The 13,200-nt window shown below is 48.2% G+C and overlaps 1 protein-coding gene and 1 long non-coding RNA gene across 2 annotated transcripts in view; one reads left to right on the forward strand and one right to left on the reverse strand.

The window, feature by feature from the left end:
* jeb (jelly belly) overlaps nucleotides 1–9,444 on the forward strand; it is a 250,618-nt gene extending 241,174 nt beyond the window's left edge. The window contains exon 3 of the mRNA XM_065432384.2: nucleotides 8,764–9,444. Within this exon, the coding sequence (XP_065288456.2) occupies nucleotides 8,764–8,826 (63 nt within the window). The 3' untranslated portion in view covers nucleotides 8,827–9,444. The remainder of the gene's footprint in view (nucleotides 1–8,763) is intronic.
* LOC135902371 (uncharacterized) overlaps nucleotides 1–13,200 on the reverse strand; it is a 279,164-nt gene that overhangs the window by 200,472 nt on the left and 65,492 nt on the right. The window lies entirely within an intron of this gene.

Here is a 13,200-nt window from a genome sequence, read left to right on the forward strand (position 1 = left end):
AGTCTCATCAGACTTTACCACGCCTTCCTCATGAGTCACGTCAATTACGTAGCCTCGGCGCTAAAATGGACCAAGAGAGACGCGGCCAAAATAGAGACACTGATGCGCAAGAGCGTCAAAAGGGTGCTAGGTCTCCCGATCACTACAAGCACGGAGCAGCTCGATCGGTTAGGGGTCCACAATTCACTATCAGAAATCATCGAAGCGCAGACCAAGGCACAGGTCGTGCGGCTGTCGACCACCAGGGCCGGCAGGCGCATCCTAGAAGAAGCAGGGATAAATGCCGAGGCAGAGTGCAACGCACACAAGATTGCGCTCAGCGCGGCGGTAAGGGGCACTTTCAAGGTAGAACCGCTTCCGAGAAACGTCCACCCGCAATTCAAAGAGGGGCGCCGAAAGGCGAGGGCCCGAGCACTGCTGAAATCGACCGCCAACTGCCCGGGCCTGGCGGCATTTGTAGACGCGGCCCAGTATGGGCGCAGCGACCGGTACGCGGCCGTCTCGGTACGCTGGGATGGCACAATAATTAACGCAGCATCGGTCAAGGGGGTAACGTCCGAAGTGGCCGAACAGGTGGCAATAGCCATGGCAATGAGAGACCCCGAACGTCCTCACGTCTACACAGATTCGCGATCGGCGGCAAGAGCATTCGCCTCGGGCTCGATATCCCGGGAAGCGGCGGCCGTCCTCGGCAGCGAGGGAGCCGCGGGTCAGCACCTCGTCAAATGGTTTCCAGCCCACATGGGGGCCGACGTGCACCTCGAATTTCCCAACGCCAACGAGCTGGCGCACGGACGCGCGCGAGGACTCACGCACCGCGGCGATCGTGGCGAGCGAGGTGGCGGGGAGGGAGGGGAGCACCGAGACCCGCTGCTCACCTTCAACGAAGTAACAACGCACTATCAGCTGTCGAGGAGGACCTTCCCACTCCCCCACGCTAAACTCACGAGACCACAGTCATCGATATTCAGAATGCTTCAGACTGGGTCGTTCCCCTCGAGAGGCAGACTGAGCCGTTATTCACCAGAAGTAGAGCCGCAGTGTCCGGATTGTGGCGAATCTTACTGCTCGCTAGCGCACATGCTTTGGCAATGCTCCGCGTTAAGCGGCACCGTGTTCACTAAAGAAGAAGACTGGGTGGACGCCCTGCAAAGCGACGACCACCAGACCCAGCTCCGGGCCGTCCAGAGGGCTCACGAAAGGGCGGAGGCTCACGGGCTTCCCGTCCCAACGTGGGTGCGGCCCGCGACCCCTGCCGCCCACTAAACCAAGAGTGGGTGGGGAGGGGTTCCTCAGGACACATTAAAGTTATTTCCTCCTGCATGAAAGTGCGAATCCACTCTGAATCAGTTGCAAAATCTACAGTACAAAAGGCACTATGTCTACTGACCAGTTGTTAGGTGTCAAGAAACGATACTATACGAAAGACGTACGCCGCCATTTCAAAGTCAGCTTTAATTCCCATGCCTCTGAGTGCGTAATTAGGTGAACGAGTGTCAAGTTTTATAATGAACATCCCGGAGCAGAAGCACTGCAGCAGAATCAAAGTGAAATTTAGGATTCGCACCAAGTTTCAAATATAAGCATATACTACAATAGCGACAGCAACAAAATTAATCAAGATGTTTTCTTAAAAATGTCTTGGGTCACTCTAATTTGTCTCGCAAATTGTGTCCGCTAAACCGCATAAACCACCTGTGCCAAACAAATTTTGAGTGGCTAGCCATAGCGCGTTTATTGAAATAACAATTTAACTTTCAAGACCACGTATGTATGTATGTATGTATGTATGTATGTATGTATGTATGTATGTATGTATGTATGTATGTATGTATGTATGTATGTATGTATGTATGTATGTATGTATGTATGTATGTATGTATGTATGTATGTATGTATGTATGTATGTATGTATGTATGTTGCATAGATTACAGAGCTTCCATATAACAAAAATTACCATAATTGTATACATCCTGTATACATTAATTAACCCCTTCGCAAAGAATCAAACATGCGCGCTAGGTTTGAATATTGTTTTTTTTTTCAAGTAAAACGAGTCGCAGCTAGTGGTGACAACACATGACACACGCAGAATATGCTGTGACCTGTAGCCTCGGAGACGTTTTCCGCAGCTGCTGGCACATATCGCCGTAAGCTAGTGCCAGTGCGTATGTGGCATCTGACCAAAAACACGATGGACGCCGAAAACATTGGTAGCGGAACAAAGCGCGGCGTTTCTGGTACGTACGTATCGTTCAGCCTACAACGTACGTCGCTTGTTTATGCTGTTCACATCACTACACTCTTTAGAAAGAAGTAATTCTGTGTCGCCGCCGTACCCCAACACATTCTGGTATTCAACGTCGAATTCACCCAGTCACTTAAACAGATGTGAACAAGAAAGAGTTTTAAAGATAAACCCTGCGAAACAATTTGTTTAAATTTGGTTAATTAACGGAATATTTTATTTGCGCCAGTGCAACGCCCGTCTGCTGAATCAAAGGATCGAGGGCTACAGTAAAGTTGTCCGGTTGTAGTTGAGCAATGATTTTCCTGGGAGTGTAACCACTGAAATAAAAAACAGCCTATGTACGTATAAACTGAGCGGCGTCAGTGTCTCTCAGCGATAATGATTCTGCCCTCCTCGCTCTTCGTAAACCTATTGGGGCCTCTGGGCTAAAAGACATAATGAAACCTGAGCTTCCCTTAATTATTCCACTTTGGATAAACTATTGCAACGTATACTGATCATGATTGGTTTATTCGATGTCTGGGGTCCAAAAACAACACCGACCGGGACCAAAAAAGACTGCGAATTTGAAGACTCCGCCGTAATATTAGCCATTTGGCGTTTTGAAACATGAAGCTAAATATAATTACCGAAGCGTTTTCTTATTCCGCCCGCAACGAATTGCGGCCGCCGCGCACGGTAAAAGAAGCCATGGCCACTTAATTGAGCAGTAGCAGAACGTGTATCCACTCAGCCAAAGCAGAAGGTCCCAAATGATGTGCGCATCGTGTCCATGTGATCAAAGCTGCTCACACTGTATGCATAGTGCGTGTGCATTGGGCTAATAGACGCTCTACATTGATGCTCAGCCATTAATTCATCGCCCGGGTTGTACTGAACGAAGTGCTTCTCTTGCAGAACACATCTCGCCCGTCTCTGTGTTTTTGTGGACTTCTTACTGCACCTGTGGGGTCTACCGCCCACTCCATCGCGGTGATGGATGTACAACACCCCGATGATCCTCCCGGTTCCCCTTCACTCACGGACATCGGTTCGAGGAAGCGAGAAAACACTAGGCACAAAGCGAGGAAACACAAAGCGAGGAAACACCAGGCGAAACATCCTGGCAATCGATGTGATGAACCCGAGTGCACTGACCATACTACAACGTGTAACGCAGCTGGGAAACATCAAGGTCCGATCCATCGTGTCAACGAATGGTGCCACAATATCAGGAGTCATCTATGACATTGACAATGAAATATCTAATGCAGACCTCCCAATTCTCATAAAACCAGCAAGCGAACACAACGTGCTTGTACATGTTGGTCGCCTCGGCAACACACGTTGTGTGAGGATAACCTTCAAAGGTGACTGCCTTCCACCCTACGTGAAGGTCGGCCACATTCGCCACCAGGTTCGACCATTTATTACAAGACCAATGCAATGCTTCAATTGTCAGAAGATTGGACATGTGAAGGGTGTTTGCAGAAATTCGGCCGCGTGCCCTCGATGTGCCGAACCCCACTCAGAAGACAACCGCAGCGCAACCACGTTGAAGTGTCCTAACTGTCAAGGGGATCACTGCGCCTCTTCCAAAGACTGTCCACAGATCAAGAAAGAGATCACCATTCTTAAACAAATGGTGAGAGACAACTTTACCCACAAAGAGGCCGCTGTGAAAGTACGGTGAAGACGACGTCACCGACAAAGGTCTTCACGGCGGAAAACATCAAGCTTTCAGGAAATGTCACCTCGTCAAGCATCATCATCAGCGGACGTTTCCAGCACTCCGAACACCGATGTTGGAAGGGAGAAAACTGCCAGATCTCTCTCCACAGAGGAATGGCCGCCACTTCCGCGTACACGACCGCCAGAAGAGCCGCACAAGAAGCCGCCCCCAGTACAGCAAGGTGCTGTATCCGAGGAGTCGCGGAAAACAGACGAGCAAGTGATAGCACTTATTAGGCCTTTAATGAATGCCATTCGCGTGCTGCTAAGCAACATGCACACACCGTCTGCCAGAAGTGCGCTTCAAGTACTGGACGCTCTGAGTCCGGTGCTTGCAACCCTTGAGTAGATCATGGCTCCACAGCCAAGGTCTTTTAGGGAAGAGGTCCGACAAGCAGCTATTTATCAGTGCAATGCCCGCGGACTCAGAGCGCGGCTTTCGGATTTCCGTCGCTTTGCGAGCCGAACTTATCGAACAAAATCAGGCTTTCTGGATATGAATCATTTATGGCGTCAGCTGTTTATGAAAACAGTAAGGTATTGGTGTTTATTCGCCGTGACCTCACCTACACTCATCAGCCTGTACCCCCTAATGACCATAATCAATATATATGCCTAACCGTAAGGAAAACGAATCTGGCTTTTACTTTTGTAGGCGCCTACCTATCTCCGTCAAGTCGATTTGATTACAAAAGACTACGAGACATCCTTTCCTCAACTTCCAATCCCTGGGTCATCATTGGAGATTTCAACGCCCATCATACACTCTGGGGAAGTCCGATCATCAATGCAAGAGGCAGAGCTCTGGTATCTTTCGCCTCCAGTAATGAACTTTGGCTGCTGTATGATGGAAGTCCTACGTTCTTACGTGGCTCCACGTACAGCAGCTGTCTTGACTTGGCTTTCGTCTCACGAAGCCTAGTCAGACGTGCAGGGTAGTTTGCGGGCATAGAGACGCACGAAAGCGACCATATCCCCACGTACATCAAGATACCGCTTCCATCAAGACCGCTTTCAAAATACGGGATATGATCCAAAGAGTGGACTGGCCTAAATTTCAGTCTAATATGGAAGAACACTGCGATGCCAATTCATCTTTCGACTTGGAAGGGGCAATCAAGAGCGTGGTGCAAAACACTATGCGTACTCTAACATGCTCCTCGAAATTTAATGATTTTGATGTGGAACTAGAACGACTTCGAGCAATACGACGACGTGCTGAACAAAGATACCGATGTACGAAAACAATGGACGATCTACGGACCGCCAGGCGCACGCAAAAGAAGATACAGCGCCGGCTAGACAAGCTCGAATCGCAACGTTGGGCTGCCTTCTGTGAGTCGCTAGATCCACGCAAGCCATTATCGCAACTATGGAGAACAGTGCGCGGACTGCGGGCACTTCCCGTACAGCGATTCCCATTCAAGGCGCTTGCACTCTCTCAAAAGAGATCGGAGATTGACGCGGCAGAGGATTTCTGCGCCAGATTATCCGGCCAACTCACAGCTACCAACATTCCATCGCCTTCGAGCAGCTGTCCACCACCACGTGATCACCGATTGGATCTACCATTCTCGATCCACGAAAGGCAGCATTAGCTTTGTGTAGCCGCACATCAGCGCCAGGACTTGACGGAATTTCCTACCGAGCTCTGTGTCACCTGGGGGAGCGAGCGAGAGGAGTTCTCCTCGAGGTGTACAACGAATCTTGGAGAAATGGCACGCTACCAACAACCTGGAAGACAAGTCGCCTTGTTCCACTGCTGAAGCCTGGCAAGTCGCCGTTGGAGCTCTCATCATATCGCCCGATCGCTTTGGCGAGCTGTGTGGGCAAAGTAATGGAGAGAATGGTCCTAGGAAGCCTGGAGTGGTACTTGGAGTACCACAACACCTACCCAAATGCCATGGCGGGCTTCCGACGCGGTCGATCATCGATCGATAACGTCGTCGACCTGGTGACCTACATTCAACATGAGAAATGCCGTAAGCGTCTCTGCGCATCCTTATTCCTCGACGTTAAAGGGGCGTATGACAACGTTACGCATGACGCCATCCTCTATGCTCTCGCAGAGGTAGGAGTGGGTGGTCGGATGTTTCAATGGATACGGAGCTATCTATCCATGCGATCCTTCTTTGTAAGCACCGAGGAAGGCCATACTTCTCTACATTATAGCTACCGCGGCGTCCCCCAGGGCGGTGTACTTAGCCCCGTGTTATTTAATCTAACACTAATTGCTCTCATTGAGCACGTACCAACCACATTCAGGCTATCAATGTACGCGGATGACATCTGCATATGGACATCTGCAGTAACGCGCCTACAGTTGCGAGCGAGAATTCAGAGAGCCGCCACACAAACTGCTATCTACCTCCGTAATGGAAGCCTGGAAATTTCCTCCGAGAAATGCGCACTAGTGCCATTTACGCACAAACCCATGGCAAACTACAGTGTAATGATAAATGGCCAATACAACGGGTCCGATCGTACAAGTTTCTAGATGTCATAATCGACAGAGACTTGTCATGGAGCCCACACATATCATACGTGAAAAAACGGTTGACAGGCATCTGCCACCTGTTCAAGTTTTTCGCTGGCAAGACCTGGGGAATGTCGCCTAGTGCCATGGTACAACTGTACAGGGTGCTTTTTCTAGGATTTCTGCGATACAGCTTGCCAGCAATAAACAACACAGGCAAAACGAATCTACGCACAATACAAAGTCTCCAGGGTCAAGTGCTCCGGATCTGTCTAGGCCTGCCTCAAAGTGCTTCAACAGTGGCTACGATAGCAATCGCTAGAGACCACCTTGTCAAGACCCACATTGAAATTGAAGTACTCAGGACCCATATAAGGCATCTAGCCAGGACTCCTCGTCACTATTAGCCTCTCTACCAGCGGACAGGCCACACACATCTTTCAGCAAAACGATAACTGCATATGATGAATCATTGCCAGCTTGTTTCACTCCGACTGCGAGACCTTCGATCCATCCATGGTGCCTCGCTCAGCGAAAAATCAACCTCGCAATACCTGGTATCTCGAAAAAAGCTGATCTGTCATAACCAGCGCTTAGACAGCTCACGCTTCTATATTTGTACGAGAACTACCGTGACTCTACGCATATTTACACTGATGGATCTGTCTTTCCAAGCAGCTCCGCGGCGGCAATGGTCATACCAGCGAAAGCTACAACAATCAAATTTAAGACGACCCACGCGACAACATCGACGGCAGCAGAGCTCTCAGCGCTCTTTACTGCCCTTCATCACATTGGTGATGAACCGCCACCCAGATGGACAATATTCTGTAATTCGAAGGCGGCACTGCAGTCTCTACTGTCACCTTTACGACGCGGACCGCACGAACAACTAATACTCCATATTACAGAGATGTTACACCATATAAGTGATGCAGGCCATGAAATAACCTTCCAGTGGCTTCCAAGTCACTGCGGGATTATCGGCAATGAACGGGCGGATCACGCTGCCCACTCAGCCCATACTGAGGAGCGCCACGTCCCAATTCCTCTTTCTAGAACTGACGTAGCACGGAAGCTCCACCTACTTGCTCGGCAGTGCACCGCGTCGCAATGGAATGAGCCACATTTAAGAAATACGCGACTGTACTCACTTGATCCAACATTAAGTCTTCGAGCGCCATCACAGCTTCGCCGTAGAGACGCCACGCTTTTATATCGACTTTGGTTGGGCGTTGCCTTTACTAAAGCCTATGCCTGCCGCATAGGGATGACCGACACCCCAACCTGTGACCACTGCGGCCACGAAGAATCAATTGGCCATATTTTGTGCGCCTGCCCGCAGTACAGTGCACAGAGGGCATGCCTTAGCCACGAGCTTGACCAACTGGACGACCAACCGCTATCCGAAAAAAGAATTCTACAACATCGAAAGGACCTACCGTCACAAAAGAAGGCCGTGCAAAGGCTTTTGCGCTTCTTGCGATCTACCGGCCTGTGTGAACGACTTTAACTGGAACGCCTTTTGTGTGTGTGTCTCCATGTGTGAGCGTTCCTTTTTTTCTTTTTTTTTGCATTTTCCACTCTGTCATCTTTCTAACCACTATCCCCCATCCCCAGTGTAGGGTAGCAAACCGGAGACTCATGTCTGGTTAACCTCCCTGCCTTTCCTCTTCATTCTCTCTCTCTCTCTCTTATTCTCGCAAAAGAATCGAAAGCGCGAAGAGTCGGTGCACTTTAGATACCTAAAAGCAGCACAGCAAACAGTGGTACCTCTAGAAGTTAAATTTGATTGTTATACGTCGTCTTCTCGAATTCGAATAGCCCCTTAATCTTCAGCCGTATATAAGATCATGATTTCTTTTACTTGAACGAAGAAAGACGTGACTCATACGAGTCACGTTTTTCATTCAGAAGGTCGCTAAAGCAGCATGAAAGGTAGCTCGGCTACACGGCCACTTCTTGCTAAGTTGGTGAGCGTTCTATCGCGGCTTATGCGCACAGATTCCCTGGTTTGTAATATTTCCGGCGTCCTTCTCGCTTCCTCAATTGAATGCCAGCCAACTTGGAGCGTCCTTGGCTAATTTTTTGCTTTTGTTTATTTTGTTATCTCTCTTCGCGAGGCCCGACATCTAAATGCAGAGCGCATGCTCGTGACAGCAAATAGCTTTTTCCTATAAATTACCAGCGCAGAGCCGTAATGCTCGTCTTTTCTACCAAGTGTCTCTACTTTGTGACCGTATGTTTCGCGCACAAATTTCGCTTACTGAAGCCACCCCTATGTCTTTTTCTCGCCCTCCCGTTTCTCTTCTCCTCGATGCGCAGACGAAGGCTCACCTGGACGTGCTAGCAGACGCACTGCTAAGGTGGGCCCGGGGCCGCTACTGAACACCAGCCCGCGTCAGGCCGAGTTCGCCCGACCAAAGATCAACGCAACGCCCGGCGCGTTCGAGGTCGTGCCTGGAGAGGCCACGCCGAGCAGCAGCAGCCCTCGCCGCACCGTCTCCTTTCGGGTGACGCGGCGCGCCTCTCCGGATTCGAGCTTTGCCCCCCGTGTGACGAGACAGCCCGCCGCCGTTCGTTCCCTCGTTCCGGAGAACGGCATCCCGACCCGACGCGAGGACGACTCGCCCCCTGGAGATGCACGTTCAACCGGTGGCTTCGCTCGCTCTTTGAGCCGGAAAAGTGCCAGGCGGCGCCAGTGATTCGACCCTTGTCTTGAACGGCTCTTCTTTAAGGGCATCAGTTTCAACGCGAGCTGGATAGGCCGAATGAAAGGAAGGTGGCGAAAAAAAATTAAAATCCGGCGCACAAACTATTACTGCTGTTTTCACGTTACGTCGCTGTTCAGCGTATTAACGTTATAAGCAGTGCAAAAGGTCCTAAAGCTCCTAGCATTGAAGCACCGCACGAAAGTAATCGTTTCAAAAAGTCATTTCTGGTCCTCCTCTGTCAGTGTGCTTGCTCTTAGAAGGTAATAAATTAATTATGCGCTCCTCGAGTGCATGCGCGTAGTAGTTGTCGTGAGTTTAAGTGTTCGTTTCATGATTTGTGTGGCTGTTCAGCATTTGCGGTTCACACAAGACGCTATGCGATTTTAATCGCCGCAACGAGTGCACGCTATGCAGACTATTTCCGTGCGATCAGAGGAAATTATGCATGTTTCGAGGGAAAAACTTGCTTCTAAAGAGCATTGCAACCAAACTGAAAATTCGCACCTTGTTTAGCTTGGACATTCGATACATTATAGCGCACACAAAAATGTTTGCCTCGCTAATTCAGCATTGCTGTTAAATATTTCAAATTCGATGACGTTTCAGTGTTCTTTTTTTTTTTCACGCTACCAATGGTGACTATAGATGTACACTGCTGGAGCCGATTCACCTGATGTAACATAAAATGCTCAGTGTTGTTTCGATAAACATAAGCTGTCAATCTATTTTCTTTTTCTCTGTAAGCCTGCGTTGAGACAGCAAGATACCCTATCGGAATGACTAAAAGAAAAGATAAGTAGTCTAATAAATGCTACAAAGCAGTAATAAAGCTAACCTTTGTAACGTCGTGGTAGTTTCAAGAGTTCACGTGCTGGGCACACATATGCGGAAGTGACTGGTTGTCCCGAGGTTACTACATTGCGAAAGTCCCTACATGTCCTTGAGCTGTTTGACGGCATATTATTGGGGGATTCATTCTGATAAAGGTTCGACATGCGTTTTACTTCAAGTATCAATGTGGCCTAGCTTTTTTAGACTTTGGTTGACAGATGCCACAGGCGCCCATAATAAATACTCAGGCGGAATAATTGCCGGCTAAGCACGCCAGGCCAATACCGCCAGTTGCAACACCACCGCCACCACCCCAGATTAGCGATCGATGGTTTGGCGACGGAACATTTCATGTTACCTCGCATTGTAAGCTACAAGGGATACGAGCTTCTTCAGATGACGTACAAGAGCAGCCTAGCCAACATGATGTCGCCAGGAGGCTGCGCTGCACAGGCGTATTAAATTATACCCCGTGTGGCTGTCATAGGACGTTCTCGATGTAATATTGGGATAGTGCGTTGTTCCACTCTTGTGCAGTTTCTGTGTCGTTATTCGAACAGGTCTAAGGGTAGAAAGACATGATAGACAGCAACTTCCTTGTACTGAAGTACTGTCTTAAACACAAGCTATTGGTGAAGTATAACGAGCCGGAATAGATTGCCAGCAAGTCGAATTAAAAAGTGACAGGCCAACATGCCATTCAGGAGTATGTCTCAGGCCTCCCTAATGGCAATTATAGCTTTTTCCTGATTCTTAAAGCCGCTGGAGAGCTGCTGCAATCCTGCTGTGAACAGCGTGCCGCTTCCGGTCAGCGGAGTCAACAGACGCATCTTAGGACTGGTGACTGAGAACAATAGCACAACAAGATAATTATGCTTAAAATAAACTGAAGCTTTGCTGGTTTCATCACCATTAACATTGGGTGCAGACGAGAACAAAGCTTCGGGGAACAAAAAGTAGTGGTTGAAGCGTCCGCAGGGCGCGGAGTAGCGCGAGCAATATTTGTCCACAGTGACATGGCAAGCTATCTGAAAGCTGCAGTTGCTGGTTCCCAGTCCTGTTAATTTCTCATTGAAGGTAGCGCTACTGTTAAATGGAGCGTCCACTTCAGGCTCAACTAAGCGTAAGGTGACGGTCGAATTGCTTAATTTGCCCTTAGAATGTTGTAAAAAAGGTGTCATATAAAACTGTATCTTTGGAGGTTATTGGTTTCACATACTCATTTGTTTAATGCCATCGTGGGTCTTGCTACGAGCGTTTAACGCATACTTATGTATGGCTAACTACCGTGAGTCTGGACACCATAGGGAGGCTCTTAAGCACACTCACTGAAGTATCAAAATGTCACTAGCTCGTGTATTCATCAGCACAAGCTAATAATCAAGCTCATCGTAAGTCAATATTCTCCTTAAAAGCCACGCATCATGTGTAAGTTAATTGCAGAAGCACGCATGTAATGATTTCTCTGGTTATTTGTCTACGTACTCAAAGCCTACCAGTTGCATCTTTAATGAGGCTGTTAATTAACCGAGAGGTATAAATAAGACGATTTCAAGGTGATTTCGTCCATTAAGCATAACATTATACAGATTCTGCCAAAATTAAGAACCAATATAGACCACAAGAAATATATGAATACATGAATAAGTGCAATCAGCAAAACACTATAGAAGAAACAGAGGACATGTCATAGAGTAGACATTTTGAGCGAAGACTTTTCCCATGGGTAACAGAAATATTAAGAAGATAAATAGCAAGGCGGGGTGACTTGTTTCAATGAACCAGTTCAGAGAGCTCCAGAACCGTCGCCTGGTTCAGATGCGGCTCATGAAGTACTCTACGTTCTTCAGCATCGCCTTCGATACGAAAAACAATACAATACTGCTAAAGCAATCCGAGAACGAGCGAAGCTCGGGCGCATTCCACTGAGCAGGCCCTATCCCACTTGTCGTCTCCACTTCGAAACTTTTTTGAAAGAACGTGATAGAATTTGTCGTTGACAATCCAAGACGTGTGCCGCCGTTCTTTGGTTCGTTTCTTTGTCGTGCATGGGTGAGCTTATTTTTCTACTCTGGTCGCGTGTGTTGTTAGCCCCGAGATTGCGTGAAACAAGCAGAATTTCAAAAATAAAATTAGATAACTGCACGGTAAGACACCTTGAACGAAATACGCAGAACTGGACGCACCTTCCCGTGTGTCTTGCCGCCCCAACCCGTGAGTCGCGAGATACGATAGAGCATGGCGCTTCCGAGTTGAACCTTCCACCATGTGTGGAGCTTGACAAAACCAAGTAATGCGAAGCCTCCTACTCCTTTTGCACCATCAACTTTTCATTTAATAAGGGAGCGTCAATCAAATACCGGTGCTAAAAGCTAACCAATAAAGCGCCAATGTTAGTGCAAGACACTGGGCATGGACTTAGCCCAACGTGCATCCTGTTCAGTGTGATGCCCTCAAATAACACCCATTTCATGCAGACTCCAACAAAACCCCGAAATACATTGAGCTAGAATATTAACAATGCGCTTTGTTTTCATTCTGAAAAAGGAATGCATCCTTCCTTCCATGGCCAATAGTCATCTGCCAATAGATGTTATGACCCACTGCTATTATATAGAGTGCTACAGACTTGCAGATCCGGGGTCTGTGCAATCTTCAGATTACTTCGGCAAGTAGCTAGAGCATCAATTACGATTAGTGCCATAGTGCATGAAAAATATCAGGGCCAACTTCGCGCTCCCAATTGAAACCTCCCCAGGTGGTTGCAGTCCCTCCAAAAATAATTTGGTGTTCCTCGCAGCTGTGTTTTCACCTAACGTAGTCTGAGATTGCAAATTACATTCCTAACCAAGTGCATATTATCGACCGATATAACTTCTAACCATCTCAATGTGGTTAAAGACATCTCGTGATTTTTTTCTTTCACGCTAATTAGGCACGCTCGCACATACCTGTGGTATTGATTCATTGAAGGAAAAAACTGCAGAGCAGACGCGGCCAAAGAAAGGTACGTGTTCTACGTATGCTATTGTGCAACATTTGGATCTCTCTTTTCCGTTTGGTCCCGTCGCATTATCAAACTGTTAGAGTGGCTGACTCTCCACCCGTTGGGCGTCACAGCAGTTGTGTAAACCCAAGGTATATACCAAGCAGAAAGGGAAATGGACAACTCGTGAGATCTAGACAAAAACAAGGCGAAGTCACAGGCCAGTGCGAA

The sequence above is a fragment of the Dermacentor albipictus genome, chromosome 5 (genome assembly GCF_038994185.2).
Source record: "Dermacentor albipictus isolate Rhodes 1998 colony chromosome 5, USDA_Dalb.pri_finalv2, whole genome shotgun sequence".
NCBI classification, from domain to species: Eukaryota; Metazoa; Arthropoda; class Arachnida; order Ixodida; family Ixodidae; genus Dermacentor; species Dermacentor albipictus.